The following is an 11,501-nucleotide window of genomic DNA, read 5'->3' on the forward strand; positions in this document are numbered from 1 at the left end:
AAAAGTAGAAGAGCGCAGACCCTGTATATTCCAACATCTGATTTTAAGAGACTTCATGAATAGGTGTGTGCGTGTATATGTAGATGTATGTAAATATGTGTGAGTTATATCCTGAGTCTGGAGCAGACGTCTAATCTGGTTGAGTTCAGCAGCTGCAGGGTCTTGAGAAGATGTGTGGAGAAGTAGAAATAAATTGGTGAAGGAATATACTTGGGTAAAGATATTAGATTCTGTTGTGACAGGAGCTAGATTGGATAGGTTATATATAAGAAAATCAGAAAGGAATAGCGTTATTAATACTGATATATTTCCGAATGTTTTTTCAGATCATCATATGGTGACTTTAGATTATAATATTGTAAAAGTTTCAAGACCTACATTTTATTAGCATTTTAATGTAAAATTATTAAAAGATAAAGATTTGTGTGAGAAATTTTGTAATTTTTGGGAAATTTGGAAACCAAGGAAAAATAATTTTGAAAATCTGACTCAATGGTGGGAGGTGGGAAAAGCACAGATTAAAGTTTCTTGTCAACGATTTTCTTATAATGCTACTTTTACTCTGAAGAGGAGTGTAAAAAACTTGGAGAATGAAATTTAAGAAATAGAAAGAAGATTGATTGATGTTGATGATTATGGTTCAGTGAATTGAAGTCATTGTTGGAAGAAAGAGTAAAAGGTGCACTAGTAAGAGCAAGAATATCTTAAATTAAAGAAATGGATACTTCAACTGCTTATTTTTTTTGGCTTGAACGAAAGGAAGCATAAAAGAAATGTATGATTCATCTTAGAAGAAAAAATGGAACAATTACTTCAGAACAAGCTCTTGTTACATTATAGTCCTCCACGTCCGCTGCGTTCTCAAAACTCTGGCAATTTGATAATACCTAGAATATCAAAGTCAACTGCGGGCGGCAGATCCTTCTCCTATTTAGCGCCCAAACTCTGGAATAACCTACCTAACATTGTTCAGGAGGCAGACACCCTGGTTTCTCCCAAGGTTTTTTCTCCATTCTGTCACTGATGGAGTTTTGGTTCCTTGCCGCTGTCTCCTCTGGCTTGCTTAGTTGGGGACACTTCATTTACAGCGATATCATTGACTTGATTGCAAATTATTGCACAGATACTATTTAAACTTAACTGAGCTGCATGATAACATCACTAAATTCAATGATGAACTTCCTTTAACTGTCATTCTGCATTATTTACACACTGTTTTCCTAATTAATGTTGTTCAGTTGCTTTGACACTATCTGTTTTGTTTAAAGCGCTATATAAATAAAGGTGACTTGACTTGACCCAAATGAAATGAGAAAGATGGGTATACAATTTTATAAAGAACTGTTTGGTAATATGGACTGTGATGTTGGATGTATGGACCAGCTCATAAGAGATCTTCCTAAATTAGGACCTGAGGACAAAAAGTCATTGGACGTAATGGGTTTTTTTGATGAAATGTCTAAGGCGGCGCAACAACTTTCTACAGTAAAATCACCAGGAGTTGATGGTTTATCAGCGGAATTTTATAAAGTTTTTTTGGGGTGTTTTCACCTCTCTTAGTTTGGTGGATGGTAAAATGATTTCTCTAAACCCAGTTGGGCAGCCAGTGGACAAATCTCTTACATTCCATGTTTCTTGTAGTATTATAATGTCAGAATTCTGAATTTCTTTTTTTAAATCTGAGTGTTGGCTCTTAACACCAAAAATGGAGGACCTAAGTATATTCCAGCATGAGATTTTTAAGGAATATGAGCACATTAATCATTTTTGTTAGTTCAGAAACAAGACAAACATACAAAGTTACTGCATTACAAAGTATTTTAGTATTATTTTTGAAAGTGAAAATACTTTGTTTGGTCTTCCAAAAGAGGACATGAGTAGAAATCAGTGGTTAAGTTGTGTTTCAACACTGTTCCAGAACAGTTCAGCCCAAATATTCAGATGTGTGCTGCACATTTTATTTTTATTTCCTGAAGCAGTAGCCTGCAATGTGTCTGTGGCACAACGACTGTTTCTATAAATCACAGCCTGTAAGTACTTTTTTTATATTTAAATAATTTTCTAAAGATGATTCAAACGAGAGTTTTGAGCAGTGTAGAGTAGAGCTTGTTGTTTCTCAGATCACAAATGCAGACATGGTTTTATGTTTACGCAGCACGATACGCAACGCAACGTGTAAGAAGACAGTATAAGTCATTATAATCAGTCATTATGTGTGAATCGTTTGAAACGGTTCGCGTCTCCAGTACGCACTAATTCACAAATAACTTAAGTTATTCGGTTTATAAATGTGCCTTACACTCTGACGTGAAATAAACCAGTATCCCGAGTTATTCAGTGACTCCTTACAGTACTGACTGAACTGCTGAAAGAGCAGCGATGATGGGATGTGCTCGAGCGGAGCAGCTGGACTGAGTCTCGTGCTGCTGGGACACACATCACAGTATGTGAGGGGCGTAACATTTCCATCACACGCTTGAAGCATCTGGCCAATCACAACGCACTGGATAGCTGGCCAATCAGAGCACACCTGACTTTCAGAACGTTGAGCATGCGTTAGCACAGCAGTCTGTGAACACGGGGACAAACACACCTGAGTGCACCTGTGGAACGAGACTCCAAACGCTGAAGGCTTCGTCGCGCTCTGAATGAAACACACATCAGATCAGCAGGTACAGGTGAATGATGGATGATTGACAGATATCAAGGCAAATTCTACTGGATGCCAGATGTGTCTGCTGGTTCTCTGCCCCGCCCACTGACCAAATAAGGTATAGGGGGCGTGACCTGCGTCCTCCGCGTGCTGTTGTCAAGAGCTGACATTTCTCCTCATCTCTGAAAAACAACTACTGTCTGTTCTTCATTTTTCCCACAAAAACAACTAACAAATGTTTAATCTTGGGATTTAAAAAGAACATTAACATTTTTTTGCGAAGCGATTTCTCCAAATCTTTCTTTCCTGATGATCGTTGGATTGTCCAGCGACTGTTGATCTGTCGTGAGCGCGCACACCAGCACGCGCGAGCGACAGCAGCGCGCTCACGATCACAAAACATCCATCGATCCCTACATCCATTTCCAAACGTAGAATGTTTAATCACGAACCGATTAAATGATCTCACCGCGAGGATAAATAAACCAACAACCTGAACGACTCTTTAGGAGACTTAAATTCGTGTTGTTTTCTTCGTATTCATGTCAACAGCAGCACTGCTCCTTAAACGCTGCAAATAACGGCAGATGTGTATGTAAATACCTCATGAGTGAACGAGAAGAAACGCGCATTTCGCCGTTTGTTTTCCTATTTCCGTTTTGCCCAACTTTTCCGAAGATTGGAAACTGCGGGAAACCCCGCCCCCGCGCGCCTCTGATTGGCTCAATGAACAACATTCCTCAGGCGATGCCACGCTGCGATTGGCTGCAAACCCTGCCAAACAAAAGTAACAGTACCGCGGACAGTAGGAGAATGCGCGTGAATCGCGCTCGTTAAAGCAGGCTGTGCGCGCGTCAACCGTGCGTTTGAGATGCGCTTTAACGCCTCATCGGACTCGTGCTCGGAAAATGTGCTGATTGAGACGTCAGAGCCCCGGGACGCGATGTGGGGTCCGGTAACGGGCGCCGCGGTGTCCGGTGCGAGTCTCGCGCTCCTCGCAGCCGCGCTGCTCTACGCGTGTCACCGGAAACGGCTGTTCAGCATCGCTGCACCGGTGAGAGCCGCTAATAAAATAGTTAGTAATGGTCATTGTTCGGTTAGTCGCGTTGTACAGCTCATCTGTTCATCATAATGTTTTCAGCACCGCGTGTTGTGTAAACGAGCACTTATCACAGACCTCTGTTGTTTTATTGAAATAAACTTAAACAGTGTTGATTTTAATTTTTAGTCATTTGTAACTTTGAGGACATTTGAGGTCTCCTTTATTTGTATAGTGCTTTATACAATACTGTTTGTCAGAGCAGCTTCACAGAGTCAAACAGGAAAATAGTTTGTCAATAATGAAAGAAGACAATAACAGAGTCATTTTCCAGCTAAAGTCAGTTCATTGATGATTCAGTGATTCATCATCCAGTTCAGCTCTCTTCAATAGTGTCTGTGCAATCAGTCAAGCGTCCCCAACTAAACAAGACAAAGGAACCAGAACTCCATCAGTGACAGAAATGTAGAAAAAATAAAAAACAAGGCTCAGTCAGGGGCCAGTTCTCCTCTGACCAGACCAAACCAGCATGATGTGGTTTAATTCCAGGCTGCAGCACAGGTCAGATTGTGCAGAGGACTCGTCTGGTTGCCGTGGTCTTGTGCCGATGGTCGAGGTGATGAGGTCTTTACAGGGGATCTGTCTCTGGAGCTCTAGTCCTGGTCTCCGCTGTCTTTCAGGGCTGTAGAGGTCCTTTCTAGGTGCTGATCCACCATCTGGGCTGGATACAGACTGGATCTGGTGGCTACGGTGACCTCAGAATAAGAGAGAAACAGACTAATATGAGCGTAGATGCCATTCTTCTAACGATGTAGCAAGTACATCGGGTGTTATGGGAAGTGTTCCCGGTACCGGTTTACCTAATTAATGCAGCCTAAAAATCCTTTAACGGATTTGGATATTAGAAGCGTATTAGTATGTTATGTGTAAACCAGGTTAAAAAGATGGGTCTTTAATCTAGATTTAAACTGCAAGAGTGTGTCTGCCTCCCGAACAATGTTAGGTAGGTTATTCCAGAGTTTAGGCGCTAAATAGGAGAAGGATCTGCTGCCCACAGTTGACTTTGATATTCTAGGTATTATCAAATTCCCAGAGTTTTGAGAACGGAGTGGACGTGGAGGACTATAATGTAACAAGAGCTCGTTCAAATACTGAAGTGCTAAACCATTCAGGGCTTTATAAGTAACAAGCAAGATTTTAAAATCTATACGATGTTTGATAGGGAGCCAGTGCAGTGTTGACAGAACCGGGCTAATATGATCATACTTCCTGGTTCTAGTAAGAACTCTAGCTGCTGCATTTTGGACTAACTGACGTTGGTTTACTAAGCGTGCAGAACAACCACCCAATAGAGCATTACAATAATCTAACCTTGAGGTCATAAACGCATGGATTAACATTTCTGCATTTGACATTGAGAGCATAGGCCATAATTAGATATATTTTTGAGATGGAAAAATGCAGTTTTACAAATGCTAGAAACGTGGCTTTCTAAGGAAAGGTTGCTATCAAATAGCACACCTAGGTTCCTAACTGATGACGAAGAATTGACCGAGCAGCCATCAAGGCTTAGACAGTGTTCTAGGTCATTACATGCAGAGCTTTTAGGTCCTATAATTAACACCTCTGTTTTTTCAGAATTTAGCAGTAAGAAATTACTCCTCATCCAGTTTTTTATATCGACTATGCTTTCCATAAGTATTGCAAATTGGTATGTTTCGCCGGGCCGCGAAGAAATATAGAGCTGAGTATCATCAGCATAACAGTGAAAGCTGACACCGTGTTTCCTGATGATATCTCCCAAGGGTAACATGTAAAGTGTGAAGAGTAACGGCCCTAGTACTGAGCCTTGAGGTACTCCATACTGCACTTGTGATCGATATGATACCTCTTCATTCACTGCTACGAATTGATGACAACATAACTTTGTAGTCTACTCCAGTATATTATGGACTGTTAGTTGGTGATGCTGAGAGTGTTGTGTTGAAGGTATGTGAAGGTCTGCAGAGGCGTCTGGAGGAGAGTGAGGAGGAGAGCGACTGTGACAGCAGGAGAACACAAGCAGAGGCAGAACCTGCTGAAGGAGCCGTACGTACCACAAACTCCAACCCTACATAATATAGAAAACATGATAAACGTGCATCTTCACTCGCTCACTGTGTGCGTTTGCCAGAGAGAGAGGAGTAAGTAGTTTATTTTAGTTACCAGGACATCAGTAATGTGTCATATTACTTTTTAATAGTGATATAATGGGTGAATTAATTAGAAAACTTGTGTGTATCACCAGACTCTCACCTGTACTAAATACAGTCAAATCTTCAAATCTAGTCCTTCATTCCATACAATACAGCTTGTTTCAAAGCAGCTTCACAATAATATAAATAGTGTCATTATTATTGAATATTAATTGTCTTTTAAATCCTCACTGAGGAAGTCAAAGGCGACAGTGGCAAGGAACCCAAATTATGAGAGTTTATATCAGGGGTGTCCAGACCTGCTCCTGGAGGTCCTGCAGAGCTTAACTCACACCAGCTCCAGCACGAGTTTCTAGCACAAACTAGAGCTTCCGTGAGTGATGTTCACGAGGACTTGTCTAAAAGCGTAGTCCAGCCTGTATCATGTTCAAAACAATTTCAAATATACACGCACAACAGGAAAGACATAATTATAGGGAAATTAAAACAATCAACATTAAAAAAGGACAACATGGAAATTATACTGCCTAGACTGTTTATTTGCAGCATTATCATTTGAGTGAAGACGGATATCTTTTATTCGTGTTCTCTCAGGAGCGGTGTCAGTCGGCGGTGAACAGCGACGTGGCGGCGTTTGCGCTGAAGGCGAGGGTCGTGTATCCCATCAGCCAGAGATACAGAGTGAGTCTCGATCTCCAGTCAGTCAGAGCTTCAGCGCTGACATGTTATTAATGTGTGTGTTTGATGAATGTTAGCCGCTAGCAGATGGAGCCTCCAACCCCTCCCTGCACGAGCCGCCCAAGCGACAGGCCCCGCCCAGCCAGGACTCCGCCTCCTCGCTGGGTGATGATTGGCTGAGCCAAGAGAGGGACGACGATGATGAAAGCAGTCAGTTCGTCTCCTGCGGCCCGTCGTCTAAAACACACGCCAGTCATGTGTTCAGGAGAGTCCGGCACTACCCACAAACCCCGTGTCACTCACGGTCAGACACACACACTCACACATACATACGCACACACACTGTCACACACTCTCACAAACACGCATACACATACAGGCACACACATACACACACACTCTCACAAACACTCACACACACACACTGTCACACACGCTCACAAACACGCATACACATACAGGCACACTCTCACAAACACACACACACACACACTTTCTCAAACATACACACACTCTCACAAACACTCACACACACACACTCTCGCACGCGCGCGCACACATACGCACACACACTGTCACACACACATACGCACACACACACTCTCACACACACGCACACACAAACACACACACTTCATCAGTTACGGTCTTCTCAAACTGTAGTTATAATGCGTCTGTGAGACAGCAGCAACATGTGATCAGAAAAACTCAACATCCGAACATTTGATTGGCTCCAGGTGAAAAGCACACGGGAGAAACACGCATGTGCTCTTACTGTGAAAAGCTACTTACACCGTGTCCTAACTACACACATATCTTTTCCATGTTAATCTGAGTTTTTGTCTTAATCAGCCGTGACAGTGAACTCTATTTTAGAAGCGGTTTATATATTCTGAGCATAGTCTTGTCGCTTCTGGTGTGGACACGGTGTTACAAACGAGGAGCACAACTAGCGGTTCAAACATCTTCCAGTCGTACAGCAGTACAAGCTGAAACACAGAGATTTAGTGGAAATAGTGAAAGACCTTTTCACTTCCCCTGACCTCTGTACAGAGCAGATGTGAATATCCAGATAACCAGCAATGGAGATTTATACCCAGTGCTGATATTTGTGTTTTGCAGGGTGAGTTTGCTGTGTTTGACTCTACAGGAACTCCAGCTGCACACGTCACAGCTACAGCGGCAGAAGTACAGGGTACGACACACAGCTCTCCGTACATAATATACTGGTGCATTTACGTGAACATTCATGACAAATGAAGAGAATTCACCAGAGAATGACATTAGGTGACATTTAATCATTTAGCAGATGTTTTTCACTTACAAATGCAGAAAAACAGAAGCAATTCATCACATAAAAGCAGCAGTATTAGCAGTTTTAGTCAGATGAAAACCAGACTAGAGCTTTCTTTGTAGTGGCAATAGAAGGTGCTCTATATGTGATCTTTATGTGCCTTTATAATGTCAGTGTGTTTTCGTTTCTTTTCACGATCTAACTCACTACTGTTGTTCTCTGTGGGTGTGCTGCAGATGTTCCTGCAGGTTCTGCGAGTGTTGTTGGGTGACAGAGAGCATGCAGACATCATTCACCAGCAGCAGCAGCAGGTGAGACGCTGAACTCACACGAGGAGAGACACACGTGACTGTAACGAGCTCAAAACCATGTTCACATGGCACTCGCTCTATTGAACGTGTTCAATGTCCTGCAGGAGGTGGAGCTGCTGATGAGGGGCGTGTCTGTGGACGAGGGGGCGGAGACTGATGTGGTCATGTGCTCTATAGAGGAGGTGGAGAAAACAGGACGGGAGCAGCTGGAGCGCTCACTGCAGATGGTAACCTTACAAAACACTGTTCACTGTTTAAACTAAAACGGCAAAGACTAGTGCATGAATTGGGCCACACTCAGTCAAGTCACCTTTATTTATATAGCACTTTAAACAAAAAAGATTGCATCAAAGCAACTGAACAACATTAATAAGAAAAACAGTGTGTCAATAATGCAAAATGACAGTTAAAGCAGTTCATCATTGAATTCAGTGATGTCATCATGCAGCTCAGTTCTGTTTAAATAGTATCTGTGCAATCATTTGCAATCAAGTCAACGATATCACTGTAAATAAATCTCCCCCAACTAAGCAAGCCAGAGGAGACAGCGGCAAGGAACCAAAACTCCATCAGTGACAGAATGGAGAAAAAACCTTGGGAGAAACAAGGCTCAGTCGGGGGGCCAGTTCTCCTCTGACCAGACGAAACCAGCAGTTCAATTCCAGGCTGCAGCAAAGTCAGATTGTGCAGAAGAATCATCTGTTTCCTGTGGTCTTGTCCCGGTGGTCGTCTGAGACAAGGTCTTTACAGGGGATCTGTCTCTGGGGCTCTAGTCCTGGTCTCCGCTGTCTTTCAGGGCTGTAGAGGTCCTTTCTAGGTGCTGATCCACCATCTGGTCTGGATACGTACTGGATCTGGTGGCTATGGTGACCTCAGAATAAGCAGCCATCAAGTCATAAAGCCTATTCGCACGGGATTAGTATTAACTGGTGACCTCCAGTCATTTGTAATAATTGCGGAGGTTGTCTGTAATCTTAATTCCATGCGAATCGGCCATGTCTGTAATTTGTAAAGTAAGAATTCACCCGCAAAAGATCTACCATATTATATCATACCATATTATTTACATATAACATGTAAAGCGTGAAGAGTAACGGCCCTAGTACTGAGCCTTGCGGTACTCCATACTGCACTTGTGAACGATATGATACCTCTTCATTCACTGCTACAAATTGATGGTGGTCATAAGTATGATTTGAACCATGCTAATGCACTTCCATTAATGCCAACAAAGTGTTCTAGTCTATGCAAAAGAATGGTGTGGTCAATAGTGTCGAACGCAGCACTAAGATCCAATAGCACTAATAGAGAGATACAACCACGATCAGATGATAAGAGCAGGTCGTTTGTAACTCTAAGGAGAGCAGTCTCAGTACTATGATACGGTCTAAATCCTGACTGGAAATCCTCACAGATACCATTTTTCTCTAAGAAGGAATATAATTGTGAGGATACTACCTTTTCTAGTATCTTGGACAGAAAAGGGAGATTCGAGATCGGTCTATAATTAACTAGTTCTTTGGGGTCAAGTTGTGGTTTTTTGATGAGAGGCTTAATAACAGCCAGTTTGAAGAGTTTTTGGGGACATATCCTGATAGCAATGAGGAATTAATAATAGTCAGAAGAGGATCTATGACTTCTGGAAGCACCTCTTTTAGGAGCTTAGATGGAATCGGGTCTAACATACATGTTGTTGGTTTAGATGATTTAACAAGTTTATACAATTCTTCCTCTCCTATAGTAGAGAATGAGTGGAACTGTTCCCAATCGGATCTATAGTGCACTGTCTGATGTGATACTGTAGCTGACGGCTGCATGGTTACAGTTTTATCTCTAATAGTATCGACTTTAGAAGTAAAGTAGTTCATAAAGTCATTACTGCTGTGATGTTGGGAAATGTCAACACTTGTTGATGCTTTATTTTTTGTTAATTTAGCCACTGTATTGAATAAATACCTGGGGTTATGTTTGTTTTCTTCTAAAAAAGACGAAAAGTAATCAGATCTAGCAGTTTTTAATGGTTTTCTGTAAGATAGGTTACTTTCCCTCCAAGCAATACGAAATACCTCCTTAAGGTATCCTTCCTTAAGTAAAGGAGCAACTGTATTTAAAATGCTAGAAAAGAGAGAGTCCATAGTTTCTGTTACATCATCAAGTTGTTCTGAGGTTTTGGATATGCTAAGGAATTGGGATACATCATGAAGATTACTTACAAAGCAGTCTTTTGTGGTAGAAGTGATGGTTCTACCATACTTGTAACAAGAAGTAGAATTTACAGTTTTAGCTATATGAAGTTTGCACAAAACTAAATAATGATCTGAGATATCATCGCTTGGCTGCATAATTTCAACACCATCAACATCAATTCCATGTGACAGTATAAATCTAGAGTATGATTTCGACGATGACTAGGTCCTGAGACGTGTTGTCTAACCCCAATAGAGTTCTGAATGTCTATAAATGCTGATCCCAATGCATCTTTTTCATTATCAACATGGATATTAAAAATCACCAACAATTAAAACTTTATCTGCAGCCAGCACTAACTCGGATGTAAAATCAGCAAACTCTTTAATAAAGTCTGTATGGTGCCCTGGTGGCCTGTATACAGTAGCCAGTACAAACATCACAGGGGATTTATCATTAACACTTGTTTCTCTGGATAATGTTATATGAAGCACCAATAGTCAAGTCAAGTCAAGTCATCTTTATTTATATAGCGCTTTAAACAAAAAAGATTGCGTCAAAGCAACTGAACAACATTAATTAGGAAAACAGTGTGTCAATAATGCAAAATGACAGTTAAAGGCAGTTCATCATTGAATTCAGTGATGTCATCATGCAGCTCAGTTCAGTTTAAATAGTATCTGTGCAATCATTTGCAATCAAGTCAACGATATCGCTGTAAATGAAGTGTCCCCAACTAAGCAAACCAGAGGCGACAGCGGCAAGGAACCAAAACTCCATCAGTGACAGAATGGAGAAAAACCTTGGGAGAAACCAGGCTCAGTCGAGGGGCCAGTTCTCCTCTGACCAGACGAAACCAGCAGTTCAATTCCAGGCTACAGCAAAGTCAGGTTGTGCAGAAGAATCATCTGGTTCCTGTGGTCTTGTCCCGGTGGTCGTCTGAGACAAGGTCTTTACAGGGATCTGTCTCTGGGGCTCTAGTCCTGGTCTCCGCTGTCTTTCAGGGCTGTAGAGGTCCTTTCTAGGTGCTGATCCACCATCTGAGCTGGATACAGACTGGATACTTCAAACGAGTTATACTTGAAGCCTGCCCTCTGAGAAATCCTGAAAACATTGTTATAAATTGAAGCAACACCTCCCCCTT

At 41.8% G+C, this 11,501-nt stretch overlaps 1 protein-coding gene across 1 annotated transcript in view; it reads left to right on the top strand.

Moving 5' to 3' along the window:
- Positions 1-3,412: 3,412 nt before the first annotated feature.
- Positions 3,413-11,501, top strand: part of LOC109088545 (ellis-van Creveld syndrome protein) — a 13,852-nt gene continuing 5,763 nt past the window's right edge. The window contains exons 1-7 of the mRNA XM_042770573.1: positions 3,413-3,707; positions 5,682-5,780; positions 6,482-6,568; positions 6,643-6,869; positions 7,688-7,760; positions 8,096-8,170; positions 8,275-8,397. Of these exons, the coding sequence (XP_042626507.1) occupies positions 3,525-3,707; positions 5,682-5,780; positions 6,482-6,568; positions 6,643-6,869; positions 7,688-7,760; positions 8,096-8,170; positions 8,275-8,397 (867 nt within the window). The 5' untranslated portion in view covers positions 3,413-3,524. The remainder of the gene's footprint in view (positions 3,708-5,681; positions 5,781-6,481; positions 6,569-6,642; positions 6,870-7,687; positions 7,761-8,095; positions 8,171-8,274; positions 8,398-11,501) is intronic.

The sequence above is a fragment of the Cyprinus carpio genome, chromosome A14 (genome assembly GCF_018340385.1).
Source record: "Cyprinus carpio isolate SPL01 chromosome A14, ASM1834038v1, whole genome shotgun sequence".
NCBI lineage: Eukaryota > Metazoa > Chordata > Actinopteri > Cypriniformes > Cyprinidae > Cyprinus > Cyprinus carpio.